Genomic DNA, 23,785 nt, shown 5'->3' with positions numbered 1-23,785 from the left:
TGAAAGTCGCTTATAATAAATAAAAAGTTTATTTTAAATGAGATATTTGAAATTAAAAATAACACTAAATTTTCTCTTAGTTTTTCACCCCTGTAACTTATTAAAATAAACATTATAGAAGTTCTCAGGGACTTTCGGCCCTCGCTAATAACGTAATCTTTCATTCTGCGTTTAAATGTTTCAAAAATACTTATTAGTTTTCTCAGGATTCGAAAAAAATGAATCCCCATTTGAATAGCATTGCAGCCAAAAATACGTACAGATCCTCTTAAGGCTATGGGTACATAATTCGCAAATATTTTACGGCTATCCCTAACTTTTCTGTCTTTACATGGCAAATTACGTGTAGTAAAATTCACACTGGTATGGATATGTACATATTACTAGAATGTCATTCTACTTGACAATGTCATAACTAGCTTAAAGAGATGGCTTTTGAATGTTCTTGAATAACTGTTATTTTTTGTATAATTGCAAATTATCAATTCAGTTAATAAATGTGATAATTTTTTCACTAGCTATGTATTCAGTGATTGTAATAATATATACCTACAACAAAAACTAATACTCAATCGAGAAAAGAGCAAAGTGTTAAAGTGATTTTTTAATAATATATTGTTACTATGGAGCGCTTACAATTTTGAACATCTTTAAAAAAAAATACTTGGATCACAGAATATATCTTAATGTATTCTCTTCTTCTATCTTCCATAAATAATACACAATAAATAACTTTTATAAAGTTCACCTCTTAAATCAATGATTTATCAAATACACTATATATCAATATTATTTAATCAACAACTAAAAATATTCCCGATTCATGTCAAATAATTATTTAAAATTGTCACTGATTGTCAGTGTCTGACTGACAATATTCTATTCGACTAAGTGCGTTGTATGACAAAGATAGATTTGGAAAATATTACCACGGACATTGAGTTCATTTTTTTCGAATCCTGAAAAAACCAATAAATATTTTTGAAAAATCTAAACGCAGAATGAAAGACTAAATTATTAGCGAGGGCCGAAAGTCCCTTAGAATAAATAAAAAGTTTATTTTGAATGAGATATTTGAAATTAAAAATAACACTAAATTTTCTCTTAGTTTTTCACCCCTGTAACTTATTAAAATAAACAATATAGAAGTTCTCAGGGACTTTAGGCCCTCGCTAATAACGTAATCTTTCAGTCTGCGTTTAAATTTTTTAAAAATACTTATTAGTTTTCTCAGGATTCGAAAAAAATGAATCCCCATTTGAATAGCACTGCAGCCTAAAAAACGTACCGATCCTCTTAAGTAGAATATTTTAAGACATTAGGTATTGAATAAAGTAAGGCTACAATTGCGTCCTCTAAAAGAACTTTTCAATGGACTATTTTGTTTGTTTATAATCAAAAATTTAATAAAAAAAGAAGAAGTAATGTCACAACTAATATGGCATATTAAGTAGAATATTGTCATTTTTATATAAATTATCGTGATCATAATCCTAATTAATATTTTGGAAAACCTTTAATATTAACATTCAAAATGAAAAAGTAAGTTTTGTAATGAAATGCGTATTTGTACCCTCTTTAAATAACGACAGCTCTTATGTCTGGTTGCACCAACAGATCTTAAGTTCTAGCCTAACCCAGCTCAGCTTATACAGGGTGTCCAGAAACTCTAACGACTAACGAAGACAGAAGATTCCTCATATAATTTTAAGACATTTTAACCCAATTCACCTAGTCCGAAAATGCTTCCTAAGGGAGCTAGAGCTCTTTGAAGATGACGTCTTGTAATTAATTTTTCTTAAATACCTCCAGAACGCTTCTATTTAGAAAAACAAAAATGGGTACACATATTTATCTTCCAGAGATAAATCGATTTCATACATTGTGAATTTCTAGTACCGGTCATAGGCGTCCGTTTTGGGTAGGGCAACGGTTATTTTATCGCATAACTTTTTTGTCTTTAACTTTTAAGCATTTTTGATACTGGATTATTATATTGTGAGATATACTAACAATTTAATAATCTAAAGTCAAAAATTCAAAAGAAAAATATCTCACAATTTAATAATCTAAAGTCAAAAATTCTTAAAAATTAAAGACAAAAAAGTTATGCGATAAAATAACCCTTCACCTACCCAAAACTGACGGATATGACCGGTACTAGAAATTTGCAACTAATGAAATCGATTCGTCTCTGGAATATAAATAAACGTACTAGTTTTCGTTTTTTTATTGGTTTTTTTTTTAATTTCTTTTGGAAATTCAAAAAACAAAAAATTTTCAAATCGATTTTTCTAGAAAACGGTGTGTTCTACCGACTTAAAGCAAGAGTATCTTTTAGTACTAGCATACCTCATAATTTAATAATCCAGTGTCAAAAATGCTTAAAAGTTAAAGACATAAAAGTTATGCGATAAAATAACCGTTGCCCTACCCAAAACGGACGCCTATGGCCAGTACTAGAAATTCACAATAAATGTTATCGATTTATCTCTAGAAGATAAATGTACCAATTTTCATTTTTCTAAATAAAGGCGTTTTGGAGTTATTTAAGAAATACTAATTACAAGACGCCATCTTCAAAGAGCTCTAGCTCCCTTAGGAAGCATTTTCGGACTAGAAGAATTGGTTAAAATGTCTTAAATTTATCTGAGGAATCTCCTGTCTTCGTTTGTCGGTAGTGTTTCTGGACACCCTGTATATTATGACTGTCTAGGACTATATCTTAAACTCAGACGGCAACTTAAGCTGAGAACATCGCGGAGTTGAGACTAACATCGGTTCAAGCTGAAAATTGATCTATGACTCAATGGTGCAACTCGTATGTTTCATAAACTGAGCTTAAGGCACGTCTTAAGCTTAAGATCTGTTGTGCAACCAGGCATTAAAGCATTAAAAAATTATGTTAATTGTTTTAGCCAAGCAGTGAATAAGAAGCTTCCATACGAATTTGTTACTACTCATCCAAGGAATAATCTTCGCAAACCTATTTTGCCAAGTACTGCAACCGAAAGTCCTTCTGCTACTGCTAGGGTATGAGTTTACTTATTATAAATAATCTTCTTCTTCTTCTTTTTCCATTATGAGCTGGCCGTTTTCGTCCTTCATATTCTCCCAGTTACATTCTCTGAGGTCCCTATATGTCACAGCATTTCCTATGTGTGTTCTCCATCTCATAGCAAGTCTTTCTCTGGGTCTTCTTCTCGGCGGGTCCCAGTCCAATATTCTTTTCGGCTACCTGTGCTATGGCATTCTTTGTATACGCCCGTACCACTGCAGGGCTCCATTCTCCAACTTTTATATAATTGAACATTAGAGCATTGTATTTCCATTCTCTTCCATATTTCCTCTGTTCTTATTACATGCTCTCTAGTGATTTGTAGACATCTTCTCATAAAAATAAATTCAACTGATCTTATTTTATTTCGTATTGTTGTTGTCATTGTCCATACTTCCGCTCCATATAGGGTAATATTCAGCACTATGCTCTGAGATCCTTATTTTTTGTTTTCTTTGCGTCGTTTTTCTCGTGGCTTGTTTTTACGGTGCTATTTTCGTCTTTATGTATTTTTTATACAAGTACCATCTCGGCTCAGCATTGATCCTAAATACTTAAAAGTCTTAAAACTCTTAATAGTGTCTTCTAAACTTAGGTTCAAATCTCTAACCTCGGATTCAATACATAAATAAGTACTTACAGACCTGGGTCCCGCGTACCAAAAAAAGTTTATTAATAGCAAGCTGAAAATTTGTTAATAGCTTAACGGTGTCTAGTCGGCCAGACTTTGATGTACGAAAACACTGGAACAGGGGAAGTTTTAATAATAGTGGAACAGTTTAAAAATTTGGAACGTCAGATTACGAAAACGTCCCATGTATTTTGTAGGACATAACATCCAATTGATTTGTTACCCTTTCATTAAACTCTCATGCAAAAATCAGAATGCTATTACTAACCAACATGTCATTTGACATGTTCTTCGTGTTCCACCCAATAAAATGCCCAGTTGGTGATAAACACCAGTCTGATTTTTTGCAATGAGAGTTTAATGAAATGCCAACAAATCAATTGGAAGTTCTGTCCGACAAAATACATGGAACCTTTTCGTAGTCTGACGTTCCAAATTTTTAACCTGTTCCACAATTAAAACTTACCTTGTTCCAGTGTTCCCATACGTCAAAGTTTGTCCGACTAGACACCGTTAAGCTATTAACAAATTTTCAGCTTGCTATTATGTATACTATATTATGTAGTATGGTATAACTAGACCCAAACCCAGACACATCCAAAGTGAAGGTTCAGAAAATAGTCACACCATTTTGACCGTCGGGTTTGGGGGGGGGGGGAGAGGGGAGAAATCAGTAAATTCGTAGTTTTTTAAGTTTTTCGTCAATATTTCTAAAACTATGCGGTGTAGCATGAACAACATTCCATACAAATATGTTCTACATTAAATTTTAAATAAAAAATGCCCTATGCATAATCCTTCTAAAATGAACGGTTACAAAGTTACGGAGGTAGTATAGTACTTATGTACCTCTAATTGGTCCAAAAAAGGCCTAACCTAAACATCCAAAGTAAAAGTTTTCCTCCAACACCAAATTGTTCTATATGGTCCACATATTGTTCAGTAAAAAGTTACACCATTTTGAACGTCCGGTTTGGAGGGGGGGAGATGAAGAAGAAGTCGGTAAATTAGTAGCTTTTTTTAGGTTTTTCGTCAATATTTCTAAAACTATGCTTTAGCGTAAACAATGTTCTATACAATAATGTTCTACATAAAATTTAAAACAAAAAAGGTTTTATTCATAGTTGTTATAAAATCAATGGTTCCAGAGTTAGGTAGGGTGAAAAGTGGAGGTTTTCGATACTTTTTATATTTTTTGGGCAATTTATAATATTACATATTGCTGATGAAAGAAATTTTCACCAACAGGATTGTGTTTCGTAAATAAAATTTGCTATTTCAGTGGCCGATGGTATGTTAGTGATAAGCCCTTGAAGAAACGTCAACCTCACCACCCAAAATCATCATCAATTGCCCAAAAAATATAAAACGTATTGAAAACCACCACTTTTCACCCTCCGTAACTCTGGAACTGTTGATTTTATATCAATTATGTATAGGACCGTTTTTGTTTTAAATTTTATGTAGAACATTTTTGTACAGAACATTGTTTACGCTAAAGTGTAGTTTTAGAAATATTGACGAAAAACGTAAAAGAAAAACTACTAATTTAGGGAGCGTTCAAGTATTACGTAACGCGATTTTTGAAGATTTTTGACCCCCTCCCCCCTACGTAACGCACTGTAATGGGCGTTTAACTATTGCGTAACGCAATTTTTGACCCCCCCAACTTGCGTTACGTAATACTTGAACGCTCCCTTACCGACTTCTCCCCCATCTCCCCCCCCAAACCGGTCGCTCAAAATGGTATAACTTTTTACTGAACAATATGTGGACCATAGAGAACAATTTGGTGTTGGAGGAAAACTTTTACTTTGGATGTCTGGGTTAGGCCTTTTTTTGGACCAATTATATTATACTACCTCCGTAACTTTGGAACCCTTCATTTTAGAACCATTATGCAAAGGGCCTTTTTTATTTAAAATTTAATGTAGAATATTTTTGTATAGAAAGTTGTTCAAGCTAAACCGCATAGTTTTAGAAATATTGACGAAAACCTTTTTTTTATAGCCTTTTTTCTATTCGAAATGTCGAATAAAGGCCTCTCCCATTTCTCGCCATTCATCTCTGTTGTGTGTGAGGCGTTTCCACATTGGTCCTGCAACTCTTCTGATGTCATCGCTCCAGCGCATTTGAGGTCTTCCTCTTGGTCTCTTCGCTTCGTACGGTCGCCAGTTTCTAACTTCCTTGCTCCATCTACCATTTTCGAGACGTTCGTTGTGTCCAGCCCATTTCCATTTTAATTTAGCCGCTTGTTCCACGGCATCCCTTACTTTTGTTTTGTTTCGGGTTGCTTCGTTTGTTTGCCGATCTATGAGTGAGATACCAAGCATCTGTCGTTCCATGGCTCTTTGAGTTTTTCTAATCTTGTCCATGTTCGAAAAACCTTAAAAACTACGAATTTACCGATTTCTCCCCCTCTCCCCCCAAACCCGACGCTCAAAATGGTGTGACTTTTTTCTGAACATTATGTGGAAATGTGGACCATATAGAACAATTTTGTGTTGGAGGATAACTTTCACTTTGGATGTCTGGGTTATGCCATCTTTTGGATCAATTGTATCATACTATTAATCAACTTTTTTTTGGTATGCGGCATCCAGGTCTATAATGAAATGGTAGGTTTATTCTAGCATCAGTTTCAAACGGTTTGAAACCATCAGCGAATAGTGGACCAACGCGAGTAGAGGGTGACTGTATTATGTTCTCTCACTGACCAACTGTTTGCTGACGGTTTCTGACTAGTTTGACTGTTTGCTAGAACAAACCTAATAAAAAATCAATTGGAAGTTCTGTCCAACAAAATACATGGAACGTTTTCGTAGTCTGACGTTCCAAATTTTTAACCTGTTCCACAATTAAAATTTCCTATGTTCCAGTGTTCCCATACATCAAAATTTGTCCGACTAGACACCGTTAAGCTATTAACAAATTTTCAGCTTGCCATTAATCAACTTTTTTTGGTACGCGGGATCCAAGTCTATTATTTCTTACTTCTGTCTTACACATATTTATCTTAAATCTCCATATCTTCCTTTAATTTCCGTACCATTTATAATATAAAATAAGAATACTTATAAATGTTGTTCTGAAGCTATTTTCTTGTGGCATTTTTGCAATTAACTAGTTTTGATGGGAAATAAGCCACAATTTTACTAAAAAAATGATTTTATTAACGTTTCGACGCCCAAATCGGGTGTGGTTGTCAAAATACAAAAAATATTAATGAATTAAACAAAAATGTTGTTGCTTAATAAAAAAATTCTTCTAATAATTTATTTAATCTGACTCATTTATATCGGCAATTTTAAAGTAGAAGACTATAAAATGATATTGCCAATATTTATGATTAGCATTCCTGGGACGACTTTACTGAAAGATAGTTCATTCGATTACATGAAATCAACCCCAACTCAAGAATATCCGTCTTTAAAAAGACAACCACATGCAATGGTGACAGTAAAATTCTCGCGTTAGTGATTCAATAGTAAATGTGCGAAAAGAAAAACATAGTAAATGTGCAAACATAGTAAATGGAATCCCTAGCGGAACAACGACACCCGATTTGGGCGTCGAAACGTTAATAAAATCATTTTTTAGTAAAATTGTTGCTTATTTCCCATCAAAACTAGTTAAGAATATAAATATGCAGACTTCGTCAGATAGTCCACATTTTTTATACCATGTATTCAAAGCCTGATCTACTTATGTAAGTATATGTTAAAAAGTGTTGGTGATGGACCGAATCCCTGTTTGAGACCTTTTGTTGCAATGGTTGTTTTTATTATTTCATTGCCTTTCTTTTACCTATGTTTCTTTATGCGGTCTTTGTTTTATATTACCCATTTCTCTCTAGCGTACCTACATTCTTCTTATTGCTTCAATTTCTAAAACTAATTAAAGAATAAACCATTTATTGTGAGGAAGGGAGAGTACCTGAACCAGTACCTTTTTTTACCAATGTTTCGAAATTAAATATATCCTTTTAGTTAAAAGAAAAAGAAAAAGAAGAAAGAAAAGTGCTTGGCATTGATAGTACGGGTAATTTTAGCACAGAAGAACTCGAAGAAATCCCTGGAGATAGTCAAGATAAGGGCACTAGAAAGTCAAAGAAACTAATAGATTTCAGAAATGTTGACGGAAGGATGACTGTCGTATCTCAAATGTAAGTTTGACTGTGAACCACCTTCTTTATAATATAGGTGAGGAAACGAAGCATTACACCTAGGAATTTTGTGCAGTAAGATGAATCGTCATGCAACTTATTGAATTCGATTCAGGAGAGTGTTTAGTCCAGAAAGCCACTGCGCATCCGCTAGGAAAAATATTCCGATTCGGATTTTTTGCACAATCTTACTCAAACAGGACCCCTTTTAACAAATTTTCATGTTGCCAGGACCAAAAGTGGGTCAAACATTTTTTAAACTTTTTTTTTTGTTTTTTTCCTAAAATTATTTCTTTTGCATGGAACAAAGTTTTTTTAGGTTTTTTGGATCATTCCAAACAGAAAAGGTCTTTAGTGACATTTCTCTAAAGTTGATAGTTTTTGCGAAAAATTGCGAAATCGGCCATTTTTAACCCTCAAAAACTATATAAAAAACTGAAAATTTGAATGTTGCCAAGGTAGGTAGATATTCTTTAAACATCGATTGATGAAATCCCGAAGAGTTTTTTGCAATTCAATATTCAAAACTCCTTTGATTTTTAATTGCTTATCAAGCGTGCGCGACACTATTTTATACCGACAGTATGGTGCAAATGAAAGGAATAAATTCGTTATTTCGTAAACCGGAGATTTTAAGAAGAAAAACACAAAACAGGTCGATTTTTATTTTTAAGTTATGATATTGTGGCATATATGTTATACTAGTGACGTCATCCATCTGGGCGTGATGACGTAATCGATGATTTTTTTTTAAATGAGAATAGGGGTCGTGTGCTAGCTTATTTGAAAGGTCTTCAATTCTCTATTCAGTAATGTAAACATTTACATAATTATTTATACAGGGTGTCCTTCTACTTCTTTTTTGTCAAATAATTAAATTTAATAAAAAAATTTTGGACACCCTGTATAAATAATTATGTAAATGTTTATATTACGGAATAGAGAATTGAAGATCCTTTCAAATGAGCTAGCACACGACCCCTATTCTCATTTAAAGAAATCATCGATTACGTCATCACGCCCAGATGGATGACGTCACTAGTATACCATATATGCCACAATATCAAAACTTAAAAATAAAAATCGACCCTTTTCGGAGTATACCATATATGCCACAATATCATAACTTAAAAAATAAAAATCGAACGAAATAACGAATTTATTCCTTTCATTTGCACCATACTGTATACACATGCAACGGTGGAAAATAGTGTCGCGCACGCTTGATTAGCAATTAAAAAACAAAGGAATTTTGAATATTGTATTGCAAAAAACTCTTCGGTATTTCATCAATCGATGTTCAAAGAATATCTACCTACCTTGTCAACATTTAAATTTTCAGTTTTTCACATAGTTTTTGAAGGTTAAAAATGACCGATTTCGCAATTTTTCAATTTTTAATTGCTTATATGTCAAAAACTATCAACTTTAGAGAAAAGTCACTAAAGACCTTTTCTGTTTGGAATGATCCAAAAAACCTAAAAAAACTTTGTTCCATGCAAAAAAAATCATTTTAAGGAAAAACAAAAAAAAACGTTTGAAAAATTTTTGACCTAGTTTTGGTCCTGGCAACATGCAAATTTGTTAAAAGGGGTCCTTTTTGAGTAAGATTGTGCAAAAAATCCGAATCGGAATATTTTTCCTAGCGAATGCGCAGTGGCTTTCTGGACTAGTTAGGAAAGTTTGTGAACTAAATTGATCTCGGCCAGATGAAAAATTACAAAAGAAAAATGTATTTAAAGTGCATTTCTAAGAGATGGTTGTTCTGAAGCTATTTCCTTGTGGCATTTTTATAATCAACTCTTTTCAATGGGAAATAAGCCACAATTTTACCAAAAAAAAGATTTTATTAACGTTTCGACACCCAAGTAGGGTATCGTTGTCAAAATACAAAATAATACCTAATAATAATAAGTTAATAAAATCATTTTTTTGGTAAAATTGTTGCTTATTTTCCATTGAAAATAGTTGATTCGAAGTGATGGAAAATGAAAAATTTATAACTCAGGAAATTTTTATACTCGTGGGTTTTGGAGGTCGTTGAACACGAATTTCATCTCGACAATGTACTCCAAGGTACCTGGTGCCCAGTGTGGAACTCGTCGCATGGAGTTTTATGTTATAATCATTCCAAATCAGTCAATAACCATTACTAGGGGGTTTTGGAGGTCACTGAATATAAATTTTTCATTTTCATTCAACCATGTACCTGGGAGACCATCGCCGTCATTAAATTCGCGCTCAGCGACCAGCAAAACCCCCCGAGTAATGATTATTGACTGAATTTGAATGATTATAACATAAAACTCCAGGCAACGTATATAGTTCCTCACTGGGCGCCAGGTACCTTAGAGTCCATCACCGAGATGAAATTCGTATTCAGCGGCCTCTAAAACCCCTAAGTGTAAAAATTTAACTCATTTCCGTCAGTATTTTCTGAGTTAAAAATTTTTCATTTTTCATTTTCCACCTCTTCGAGATGCACTTTGAATGCATTTTTCTTATGGAAATTTTCGTCTGCCGGAGATCAATTTAGTTCACAAACTTTCTTGACACTCTCCTGAATCTAATGCAAAAGTTGCATGACGATTCATCTTACTGCACAAAATTTTTAAGTTTTGGACTTTTTAGTGCTTCGTTGCTTCGGCTAATAAGACAGTTCAATAAGTACTTAGCATACAAAAGAAAAACGAAAATTTTGGAAAAGTGGTGATATATTTCTCTTATTATGAACGTATTCTCCTTTCTTATCGGTAGGTACACTTGACCCAGAGCTGTTCCAACTTGTTTAACCCGTCTTAAAAATACGTTTTCTCGAGTTATGAAAGTAAACGTCTCCGTAGCGATGATCTCCTCATTCGACTTCAATTTCTAACCGGGGAGTGACTTTTTCAAGTTTGGAAACAAAAAGAAGTCGTACAGGACCAAATCTGGAGAATACGGTGGAGGACACAGCAGTTCCTAGTCCAATTCCGGCCATTACGACGGCGGAGGTGTGAGCCGGTGTGGTAAAAAAGAGCACTTTTTCTTTCCCCAATTGAGGCTGTTTTCTCTGCAATTAGTCATCTAATCGACCCAATAAGACGGCATAGAAAAGTACTGTGACCGTTTTGCCCTTTTCTAAGAAGTTGATATAGATTATACCTTGTGAATCCCAGAAAACGTTGGCTATTACCTTTTTTCGCCAGTCTTCCCTTCTTCAGAGAACGTTCGCGGGGTGATGTCCACTGTATCGACTGTTCCTTGCTCTCTGGTATATACCAGTGGATCCATGTTTAGTCGCCCGTTATGAAACAACGTTAAAACTCCTTCATATTACGCTTAAACAGCCTAGGATGCTGGTCTCAGGTGGTTTCATGGTTACGCTTGTTTTCCTCAGTGAACAAACGCGTCAACCATCGCGCCGCCATCTTTCTCATACACCAAATTTCATGCCCAATATGATCCACGCGATCTTTTGAGATGTCTGCGGTCTCAGCTACCTCGTGCACCTTTACTCAGCGGTCTGCTAGGTTAGCATACGAGATCGTGGATTTTTCTCACGTTAACCTCAGTGGTGGGGGCATCTAGGTTAGGGTGACCAAACGACCTGTAAAAACGGGATTGTCCCGTTTTTTAACGATTTGTCCCGGGGTCTCGAAAGAGTCTCTCGGGACGCCTAAATGTCCCGTATTTGCGTTGGGTTGATTTTATGTATCTGACTATATTTTCTCTCTTTAATTTTTCTTCAATTTCGGAATTTGTTTTCATTGTTATTTCCCCCTCTCTTGTTACATTCTGGCCCAGTATTGTTCTCATTATTTTTCTTTCAAATTTCAGAAAGCTATCTTCTTCTTTTTTTGTTCATCATCATTATTTCCATCCTATATTAATAGGTCTTATTAAGGTCTTATATAGACTTCATATTATACTGTTTAGAGTTTCTTCTTCTTATTATACTCTTAAGAGTTTTGCTTCTCAGCAGATTTCTATTAATTCCATATGTTTTCTGCCTTTCATAATTCTTTCCTCTGTTCTTTCTTTTCCGGTTTTTAGAGGTGGATACAGTTTCAAATTTATGGTTCTGTGTTATAAGATATTTCTGAGTTGTTGTATTATTCTTCCCTGTCGTCATGTATTTTGTTTTATGCTGGTTTATCTCTAGTCCTATTCTCTTCGCTTCCTTATCTAATTTTCCAACTGCTCTTATAAGTGTCATTTTTTAGTTGAAGTTGATCCGTAATAATGTTTTTGTTTGCAAAGTTTGTCCTCCTTATGATTACTATCAGATTAAATAGTGTCGGGAAAATATAATCATCTTGTTTCATGCCTTTGTTTACATTGATCTCCTTAGAAATTGTTCCGCTGAAACTGATCCTTGCTCTGGTGTTCTTTAGGTTCACTATTAGCATTTCTCTGGGATTCCAACATTTTCTAGCTCCTCCATGATTTTCGTCCGATTGATTGGATCAAAAGCACTTTTAAAATCTACGAATACATGTTAGGTAAGTGCATTTCGCTGTTGTGCTCTCTCGATTTTTAAATTATTTGCTCCACAGTATGTATGCAATCTACCTCCCTGGTCTGAACCCGTTCTGTTATTCTCGTAATATGCATTCACTTCTCCTGATCTCCTTTTTTATATATAGGTACTATAATACCTGAGTTCCAATTGTCTGTTAGTCTGTTTTGTCCATATTTGTTGTATTAGCTGGTTTATTTCTTTATGTAATTCTCTTCGTTCGTATTTTATTAATTCTACTGCTATTTCATCTTCTCCTGCTGCTTTTCCGTTTCCTAGGTTTTTAATATTTGTTTTTGTACTTCTTCTTCTGTGAAAATTTCTACTTCGTCGTTATCTTGTACGGCCTTACTTCTTCATCGCAGTGTGTTTTCTTCATAGTGAATAGCATTTTTTCGTTATACATATTTCGCTGATCTATTTGTCTTCAAATGCGGTTTCTCCCTTTTGGTTTTTTAGTCCTCTTGTTTTAATGCTGGGGGTATTTTTTGTGGTCTGACTTTTTTTTAAATTGTTTTATTTTATGGCTTTTTGTCTTTTTCAATATCCTCCACCGAAATCAGTCATTAACCTTCTTTTTATTTGTTGAGTTGGCTTTGTTTCTCGCTATTTTGTATTCTTTCCTGTTTTGTTCTGACAGGTTGTTGATCCATGTCATTCTGGCGGAGTTTTTGAGATCTGTCTGTTTCGCAGTATTGATCGTACGTAAATTATATATTCAAAGGTAAATTAAAAACGATTTATAGGTCCCAAATTAGCTAAAAGGCCATATTTCAATCGCCCCACCTTGGGTATCGCCTCAAACCTTCCTTGGCAGAGGCGCATTTAGGAGAGATTTGCGGTTTAAACCCCCTTTTCCCAGGGCATTTGAAAGATATATAAAGAACAGTAGGAAAATGTAACTTGTCTTTCACAAACAATACAAAAAAATTTCGATGACCAAGCCAACCACCCCCCAGAGAAAAATTCTAGGTGCGCTACTGTTTCTTGGATGTGTGCCATTTTATCAGGTTTATGATTTGGTCACCCTAATCTAGGTGCGACTTATCAAAAATCGACGTACGTCCACGATGAAACTCCTTGAATCAATTTTTGATGGTTATTATCGAAGGAGAAGTGCAGTACCGGCGCTAGGGTATAAGGCGCCCGCCTGCAAAACAAGCATAGGCGCCCTTCGGTTTCTTTTAAATTACTATTTTGTATAGCACCAGCAGAAAAAAAGCTCATTTTGCCCCCCCCCAAACAGGGGCGCCCGCCTGCAGTGCATCCCTTGTAGGCCCGTTATCGCCGGCCCTGGAGAAGAGTCACCGTTCACCGAATTCAAGGGTTCTTTGAGTTCGCAGTTCGATTTCTCTTCCAAAAGCAAGAAACGAATCATCGACCGACTTTGCTCTTTTTTCATTTTAATAAAATCCCTAGACACGCCCACTTCCACACGCGTTCCAAACAAAACTACTACTCCGATTCGGCTGAGATTTTGACATAGGTCATCTAGAAGAATGTATATTACATGATAGCATATTTCTCTTGCGACAGTAGAGCCAAAATACAGAGAAGCTATGTACCTACTTGTCGCACCACGAACATTATATATTCTTAAGATGTACTTCTGATGGATCCGTATTTCCCGATTTTAATATTAGATGCACCACATCACTGTGTACTTATTTTCTTAGGGAAGTAGCCTCCTGAACTCTTTGAATCATCTTTGAATATTATCAAAATCCTTTTTTAGTGATGGCCCGAGAGAAGCGTTATGTTGCAAATATAACGAGGAGTTTGATTATATAGCCGTTGGTTATACAGATGGTGTCATCAGGGTATATCAAACTCTTACTGGAAAACACGCGTTTACTCTGGAAGACGACGATGTGAAGAACGTTAGAGCCCCTTGTACTTGCATCAAGCACAGACCGGTTTCAAAAGTCTATCCGATCACCAATTGTTACACAGGAACATGTAAGTACTATTTCATGTATATTTTTGTGATCGGAGATTTTTTCGTTTTGACTGCAGCAAGGATTTTGTCTATGTTGTAACAAATTCCTTGTGTGTTCATACCACAAAGGAGAACGAAAAGAGGAAGGGCGAGAAGAAGCTGGAGAGAGGGAATTGAAAAACTACTAGAGGAAAGAGAAATTCCTCCAAGTATGCTTTCTTTTTTAGCCCAGGTACGTTATAGGCCTCAGAACTCTTATCAATTCCGTCCTCACTTAAGCGTCAGAAAGGTGGATGATGACACAAAGCGATGAAAAAGGATTAGGCTGTGTTGAACGTAAAATTCTCAGACATATTTGTACTTTCTTCTTCTCTTCTTCTTCTTTTTGTATAGACATGAATCTGTCTGTTTTTTCAATGTGCCTCTAGTAAGTTGTCGTTCCATCGTTTTCGTGGTCTTCCCACTGATCATCTTCCTATTGGGGAACCGTCTCTCGCTGTCCTGACTATCCTATTTGTTTTCATTCGGCTTATGTGGTCATTCCATTCTATTCTTTTGTTTCTTACATAGTTATTAATGTTATACACCTTGCATCTCCGTCGTATATCTGTACTTCTAGCTCTGTCCCATAGAGTCTTCCCATTGATTTTTCGAAGGGTTTTCATCTCCGCTGTTTCGAGCAATCTTTTTGTCCTCTCTGTGTCGGATCGTCTCTCTGCCGCGTATGTCATGATTGGTCTAACGACAGTTTTGTAAATTCTGCCTTTCATTTGTTATCCGATATTTTTATTTCTCCATATTGTGTCATTCAGGCAACCTGCGGCTCTGTTTGCTCTATTCACTTGATCTTCCACTTCTGTTTCGAGCCTTCCGTAGCTAGATAGTGTGATGCCTAGGTATTTAAAATCCATCACTTGTTCTATTATCTGACCTTCCAGCTCCAATTTACATCTTATTGGATCTGCTGTTATAACCATGCATTTTGTCTTTTGTGAGGAAATTAACATGTTAAATTTTCTGGCGATTATATTGAATTGGTGCAGCATACGTTGTAAATCATCTTCACTTTGAGAGATTAGTATTGCATCGCCAGCATAGCAGATTATTTTAAGTTGTTTTTCTCCCATTTGGTATCCTTTTTTAGTTCTTACTTTTTTTATTATTTCTTCCATGATCAGGTTAAACAATAAAGGACTCAAGGATTCCCCCTGTCTTATCCCATTGCCGGCTTCAATTGGGTCAGTTAATTCATCATCCACTTTTACTTTTATTGTGTTGTTCTGGTAGATGTTTGCGATCGTTTTAATTATTCCTAGAGGTACAACTCTCGAGCATAACAAATGTATAACGTCGTTTAATGTGACCCTGTCAAATGCTTTCTTAAGGTCCACGAAACATAAATATGCCGGTTTGTTGTATTCCAACGATTTCCCTTGAACTTGCCTCATTATAAATATAGCGTCAGTGCATGACCTTCATAATTTCATTCAATTTGTTTATCACTTTGGTTGTTAATTTTAATGTTGTGTTTAATAAGTTAATTCCTCTGTAATTCTCCGGGTCCGATTTGTCTACTTTTTTGAAGAGAAGTACCTATTAGGATGCTTGATCTCCATTCTTGTGGTATTCCGTCTTGTTCTATTATTTTTTGTATTAGTATTAATAGTTGTTTAGTTAGATCTTGTCCTCCGTACTTTAGGAGGTCGTTCGATAATCTGTCCTCTCCTGGAGATTTTCTATTTTTTAATTTTCTTAATGCTTTCTTTACCTCTTCCTCTTCGATGTTTATTTCTTCGTTTGTTGTAACTTCAGGTGTTGGTGGTTCATTATCGTCGCCTTTAGCAAATAGAGATCGGAAGTAGTCTGCCCCTGTTACATGTGTTTCGCTTTTATTAATTAGTTCATCTTCTTTCTTTGCCCTCTGATCATTCTCCATACTTCTTTTTGTGTTCCGTAGAAGTCGTGTTCCATCTGTTTTGAGAAACTCTGCCAGTGCTCTCTTTTATTTGCCTCACTAAAGTATTCGTTTCGTTTCTGATTCGTTGGTAGTGGTTGTATGCTTGTTGTGTTTGTTTCGTTCTGTATTGTAAAAAGGCTTTCTTCTTTTTTTCACAGTTTATCTTAACTTCCTCTCTAAACCACGGGGCTGCAGCGTTGATTATGTTATCTTTGAGTTTTTGCCAGCTTTCATCGATGTTATCGCTTTCTAATATTCCATTCTCAGAAATCTTCTTTGATATTATTTTCCTGTATAAGTATTCCGTGGATTCCGTATGTAGTCCTTCGACTTTGATTTTTATTTGTGTTGGTGCTGCCCTCTTGGGTGTGAGATATTTCATAATGATTCCTATCTTACATAATACTAAGCTATGGTCGCTCCCTACATCTGCTGAGTTGAAGCATCTTACGTTGATTATTCTTGATGGATGTATATCTCTGTTGGTTACAGCATAATCTATCATAGATCTGTGTCCACGGGTGTTATTTAATGTATATTTGTGTTGGTCTCTGTGGTTAAAAAATATGTTTTTGACATCACATTTTTTGACAACATATTTGTACCTATAGGTACTAAATTTACAATCAAGATGCAGTAGAAATAAACAAACCAAGACACGTTAAATACTACTAGGAGCACTCCCGAATCATAATTTGCAATGTTTAAACTTTGAAAATCATTATTTGGGATTTACAATGTATCTATATACATTGTGAATTATAATTTGGGAGTGCTCCTAGTAACATTTAACGTGTCTTGGTTTGTTTATTTCTACTACATCTTGATTGTAAATTTAGTATAGTTTTGGTAGGTCCATTAAAATAAACAAGCTACGGTGGCTAAACCGCAGAGAGAATAAACGAGGAACCGTTGTAACACATTTATAACCAAATACCGGATGGAGTGCGGAGAAGAAACAGACCCAGAACAAGATTTAAGGACCAGGTGGAAGACCACTTAGAGTGTTAAGAGTGCAAAATTAGAAAACCAAGGCGAATGGTTGGAAGCAACGGAAACTGATTATCGAACAGGCCAAGACCCATCATGGGTTGTAAAGCCAATGGTGATGATGTTACTGTCGTGACCTTGTTCTTTATTCGAGCTTGGGACCAGCAACATAAACACTAAACTTCTTAATCCAACCAATGTCTACGTACGCAAGCTTAGTTATAAGCTGGCTGTAAAATCATAATTTCAAAACTCATCTAAAACCTACCAATCATTTCAGATGCTAACGGTTGCGTGAAATGCTGGAGCTACAATTTCAATCAATGTCTCTATACAATAAGAGAAAAACGGCAAACCTTCGGACTGACCTATCATCCAAGATTCCCAAAATTTGTTACATACGGCGATGATCTGAAAGTTCATTTTTACGACGAAGAGACCAGAACTCAAGAAAGAATTTTGGTTCCAAGGTAATTTCTTATTTTTGATTTAAAATAGTAAGTACTCTGTTTACTCTTGTCATAATTTGCGATAGGAATCTATCCTAGAATATAAAGCCATCTTTTCTTCCCTACAAGCCAATTACATCTCTCTTCAATTTTTGAGCGAAGTATCTTTGTTTTGTAGTTCCTCTTCATAGACGCCTCGATTCATAGGCTAAATTAACTCATTCATTCGTGTTTGGGGGCAAACAGGGTGTCAAAGTTAAACTTTTATTTTATTTATTTTTGAATATTTAAATTATGTTAAACAAACGTTTCCGGCTACTACCAGAGGCGTACGACGGGGGAACATGAATGGTTGACCCTTCCCAAATTCTACACACTGGCGGAATTGCTATTTTAGTGCAATTTTTTGATTCTTTAATACTTTCTATGTAAAAAACATACTCTTCACTGGTAACGATAAAGCCATTAGTTTTCGAGATATTTGAAGCTAAAAACGAAGCAGCATAATACATTAATCAGAATAAGTGTGCCTTTTCATTTTCAACTTCAAATATCTCAAAAAATAATTACTTTATCGTTACGAATGAAGAGTAAGTATATTACTTGCATAGAAAGTATTGGAGAATCTAAAAATTATGCTATAATAGCAGGTTCATCAGTGGCGTAGAATTTGGGAAGGATCAATCATTCACTTTCCCCTGTCGTACGCCTCTGGTATTAACCACAAACGATTATTTAACATAATTTAGTAGGGTGTACAGTACCTACACTTTCTGCCTAATACCATAAGGATACGTCAAATAGTTTTATAGTACCGAGCACACATAGTTCTTAAAGTTTTAAATAAAGAATAAATGATTTAAGAAAAAGAATACTTTAAAATAATGTGACATATCCGTGTGATACTTGGCAGAAAGTGTAGGCACTGTACACCCTACTACATTATGTTAAATAATCGTTTCTGACTACTACCAGAGGCGTACGACAGGGGAAAGTGAATGGTTGACCCTTCCCAAATTCTACGCCACTGATGAAACTGCTATTTTAGCATAATTTTTAGATTCTCGAATACTTTATATGCAAATAATATACTCTTCATTTGTAACGATAAAGTCATTAGTTTTCGAGATATTTGAAGTTAAAAATGAAAAGGCACACTTATTTTGATTAATGTATCATGCTCCTTCGTTTTTAGCTTCAAACATCTCGAAAACTAATGGCTTTATCGTTACGAGTGAAGAGTATGTTTTTTACATAGAAAGTATTGGAGAATCAAAAAATTGCACTAAAGTAGCAATTCCGCCAGTGACGTAGAATTTGGGAAGGGTTAACTATTCTTGTTCCCCCGTCGTACGCCTCTGGTAGTAGCCGGAAACGTTTGCTTAACATAATTTAGTAGATTGTACAATACCTGCACCACTTACCAAATTTCGTGTTGTTGCCCCATGCCTGTCAGGAAATATTCAAAAATAAATAAAATAAAAGTTTAACTTTGACACCCTGTATTTAGGTTATTATTTTAAGCTAAGGAATCTAAGGTTAAGCTATGGCCCATTCTTTACCAAACATCCTGTATATGATATATTAATTGATTTCTGTGATTTTTCGAGTTTGGATAATTTTGGATTTTAGAAAAACCATTGTCCACTGAACTGGAATCAAATATGTTCATCTCTTCGGAGTAATTATTAAAATAATCACCAAAGATGCAACTATATAGCTCCATCTATGAATAATTAGTCAGAAGAGGCAGGAACTAAAATTCAAATTGTTATCCTCTGCGCTTTTTAAGATGGAAAATACAGAACTATGGAAACAGAGTGGTGAATTAGTAGACAAGAGATCTACAAATGCATCTACGACTTGCCGTTCACCGTGATAACAATCTTTAGTGAACTAGTTCCTTTTATGCTCACAAAAGTGAATACGAATAAAATAAAAGTAAAGATGATTCAGATTTGATAACAGAACCACGCAGAACTATGTACCATAATTACACCGAAGAGATGAAAAGATTTGATTCCAGTTCAGTTCCTCTACATAGGTGCTCCGATGAGGCTAAGTTAAAGCCTAAATATGTATAAGCACATAGTCGAGGCCCTGTTCTGTAATCAAATCTGAATCATCTTTACTTTCATTTTATTTGTACAAACAAACGTTTGTTATTTATAGAAAAAGACAGCAAATACAAAATAAGTGATTGATGTGATCGTTTTGACTATTTTGACTAATCAAATGAGATTTGTTTCGCGTTCTTGTCGATACTCGAAGAACACTCCTGGAATCGTCTGTTTTTGACTGGGCTGTTTTCTCTAGTAGCCCGACCGCGAATTTACAAAACCTATACTATTTCAGTCATGGGGGCGACTGAATTCGAGTAGGTTTTGTATGCAGAATATTAGTTACATATCCTATGCTATTTCGGTCCAGAAATTAACTGTATCGGTGTAGGATTTGTAAGTGAAATTTTTTATTATTGAGCAAATGTCTATTCGCGGTGTGCAAGTACTTGGAGGCGATACGAGAAACGATCGTGCGAGAATAGCGGAGAAATATTGTAACTTTCTTAAATAATTCATTGTCAATTGAAATTGTCAAATTGACGTATATTTCATATCTACTGTCAATGAAGAAGAAAAATTATATATTGATCCACAATATTGATATGATATGCAATTATTATATAAAGGTAAATGTAATTATGTAATTGTATTTTGCTTGCATTACTGCATTTTAATAACTAATTTTATTTACTACATACGTTGACACGTTGTTTACGTTTTAATAACATAACCTGAATCTTATTTTTTCTTCTTATTATTTTTTTGGACTATGGCCTTGACAATTATCCAGCAACCAAGACCATATGATTGGCCAATATAATTAAAAGTGCGAATAAAAGTACAGAGCGAAGAAACCAGGTGTCGCTTTTCCGAACTTGCACGGTCCCAATACTGTTTCAGTCATGTACGTAAAACTAATTAAATATTTACTTAGTGGATTTATTATTATATCATAAAATTTAGATATGTTTTGAAAATTAAAATGAATAATATATATTTGGATAATATTAAAAATTAAAAACAAATGAATAATTACTAATATACGAATATATACAGTATGTCCCTGTAAGTTGAAACCATATGGAAAACTTTTTTTATTATTGATTTTACGAAAAAAAGAAACATATTCTTCATAAAAAGTTCTGCATGGTCTAAAACCGAAGATGCAATCATCTGATATTACTTTTGCATTATTACATCTGATATTACTACTAGTAAGTTTTAAATAGTATATGAGAAATGTCAAAAAATATGAATTTCTGTTAAGAGTAAAGTATCTTTAGAGAAAAAATTTCATTTTTTTTTAATTAGAAGAATGTAGTTGCATATTAGAAAATTATTTTTAAGTCCAAACAAATTTTCGTAATAACAATTTTCAATCTTGTGAAATATATAGAATAGAATAGAATAGAAATATGCTTTATTGTCATGAAAAATTTAACAATTTTATAGACAAAGCTTACAAGAATCATAAATAAAAACAAACAATAACAATAATAATATAAATAAAACATAATAAAGTCAAATAAAAATCAGTAACAATCTATTGCAAAATTTAAAAAAAATTGCAAATTGCGTAATCTACCTTAAGAAATTTAATAAGTGATTTAATAAGTTATGCTGCTGCATATGACACTCAAATATAGATTAAGATTATACTTATACATAAGAATACTGTAATTTCTTAGTTATTGGTTAAGAAACTCTGCTATTGAATAATATGGTCTTTCAGATAAATAGGCTTTTGTCATTTTACGGAACTTGGGGAAAGATGTTGCAGATTTAAGTTGTAGAGGGAGATGGTTGTATAGTTTTTTTGCAGAATATAATATAGATTTCTTTACTAACTCACTGGACGGGATCGGTAAATAGATGTCAAAAGTAGAATTTCTGGTGGAATAGTCATGTCTAGGTCTTTCTGGAAAGACATGTAGATGTTTACGAATTAAGCAAACAGTTTCTAAAATATATAAAGAAGGTAATGTTAGAATTCTGTGATCTTTAAAGTAGCTTCTGCAATGTGTTGTTCTTCTGAGGCCAAACAGATATCTGATTGCTCTTTTTTGCAATTTAAAAATAACATCGGATTGGGCAGCTGTACCAAAACCCCAAAAAGGCAGACCATATCGAAGATGGGACTCGAACAATGAAAAGTATGTTATTTTGGAAGAGGCTAAATCCATTTCTTTCGAGACAGATCTTATTGCAAAGCAAGCTGAGGATAGTTTCTTGCTTAACACATCGATATGAAGGGACCATTTAAGGTTGCTATCTAAAAAAATACCAAGAAACTTTACAGAATCAACGATACTGATCTGGCTGTTATGAAGAGGTAAGGGTTGAAGAGTTTCTTTATAGGGTAATGCGACTGTTTTATCTACGTTAAAAGAGAGTAAATTAGAATCTGACCAGGATTTTATTGTGAGTAGATCAGAAGTTATAGTAGCATGAAGAGTTGCGATATTTGAGTTGCTCCAAGTGATACTGGTATCGTCAGCAAAAAGAAAAACTTTTCCATCGATTTTTAAACTAGTGATGTCATTAATAAAGACAAGGAAAAGTAAAGGACCCAATACTGAACCTTGTGGTACCCCACATACAACATTTCTGAGACTAGAGTCTGTATAATTTGCTCTAACCAGTTGTTTCCTATTTTCCAAGTAATATTGAAACCATTTCAAAGAAATACCTCGAATTCCATAGAAATCTAGTTTTTTTATCAAAATGTCGTGATTTACACAATCAAAAGCTTTGGCATAATCACAAAAAACAGTGGAAGTGTGGAGATTATTGTTTAATGCTTAATAAACCTCATGTAGTACAGAAAACATGGCATCGGTGGTACATTTATTATTTAAAAAGCCGAACTGATTTTGTGATAAAATCTTGTTCTCAACGAGAAAGGACATAAGTCGGGCTTTTATGAGTCTTTCAATAATTTTGGAGAGTACCGGTAGTAATGCAATAGGTCTATAATTGCAGGCAATAGATTTTTCACCACCCTTATGAAGAGGAATAATGATGGCCGTCTTTAGGCACTCTGGAAATTTACCTTTCTCAAAAGAATCATTTATTAGAGAGATGAGGACTCCCAACACATTGTCTGGGAGATTTGAGAAAATATTTGTGGATAGTCCATCGGTACTACAGGAAGATTTGCTTTTGATACTCTTGATTGTTTGGATCAGTTCAGATTTACCAATCGGTCTTATAAAGAATGAATTCGAAACCTTTCTTGAATTAGGGAGATAGGAAATGGGATCTTGTTGTGACACAATAGTTGATGTTATATTTTTACTCACATTAACAAAGTATTCATTTAGATTTTCTGGGTCTGGAAGGGAAAATGTTTGAGCTGTGTGAGTTTTACTTCGAAGATCGTTTATTATGGACCAAGTTTCTTTTGCAACACTTTTGGAGCTTCTGAGACGATTTTGATAATACAATTTTTTAGCCGATTTTATAAGTTTTAAATAGATTGCCCTGTACTTGGTGATATATTCAATAACAGAGACGTTGGTAGTAAATTTCTTGATATACAGTAGTGAACGCATGTTTTTGGCTGATATGCGGACACTTTTGGTAGTCCAGGGTTTGCGATGTTTTTGCTTAATTGTGATTAAAGGAAATGCTGTATTGAAGATACAGACCAGCTTATTCAAAAAATCACTGAAATTATGATCGACGTCCAAGGAAGGAAAGTGCCACTCAGAGGTTAAGCATAAATTTTGGAATTTACGAAAGTTCCGACCGGAAAAAATCCTGCCTAAACGTCGAGTTTTCGAGGAGTACTTGCTAAAGATGTTAAACTTCGTATAAACCGCTTCATGATCAGATAGTCCCGCATTAACAGTTGTAGCGCAGACATCAAGTGGTGAGAAATCTGAGACAATATAATCAATTATGGTAGATGAAGTCTTTGAAATCCTTGTAGGAGAATCAATGTGCATTGATAGACCATATGATTCAAATATGTTGACCAGGGATATTTGTGTAGCACAAGCAGCAGCATAATTAATGTTGAAGTCCCCG

At 34.5% G+C, this 23,785-nt stretch overlaps 1 protein-coding gene across 1 annotated transcript in view; it reads left to right on the top strand.

Moving 5' to 3' along the window:
• Window positions 1–1,426: 1,426 nt before the first annotated feature.
• LOC114326190 (uncharacterized) overlaps window positions 1,427–23,785 on the top strand; it is a 38,603-nt gene continuing 16,244 nt past the window's right edge. The window contains exons 1-5 of the mRNA XM_028274460.2: window positions 1,427–1,542; window positions 2,919–3,033; window positions 7,679–7,854; window positions 14,091–14,314; window positions 17,522–17,711. Of these exons, the coding sequence (XP_028130261.2) occupies window positions 1,535–1,542; window positions 2,919–3,033; window positions 7,679–7,854; window positions 14,091–14,314; window positions 17,522–17,711 (713 nt within the window). The 5' untranslated portion in view covers window positions 1,427–1,534. The remainder of the gene's footprint in view (window positions 1,543–2,918; window positions 3,034–7,678; window positions 7,855–14,090; window positions 14,315–17,521; window positions 17,712–23,785) is intronic.

Source organism: Diabrotica virgifera, chromosome 4 (assembly GCF_917563875.1).
Source record: "Diabrotica virgifera virgifera chromosome 4, PGI_DIABVI_V3a".
In the NCBI taxonomy this organism is placed as follows: domain Eukaryota; kingdom Metazoa; phylum Arthropoda; class Insecta; order Coleoptera; family Chrysomelidae; genus Diabrotica; species Diabrotica virgifera.
Note: the sequence above shows the minus strand (reverse complement) of the source record. Positions and strands in the feature narration are given on the sequence as shown.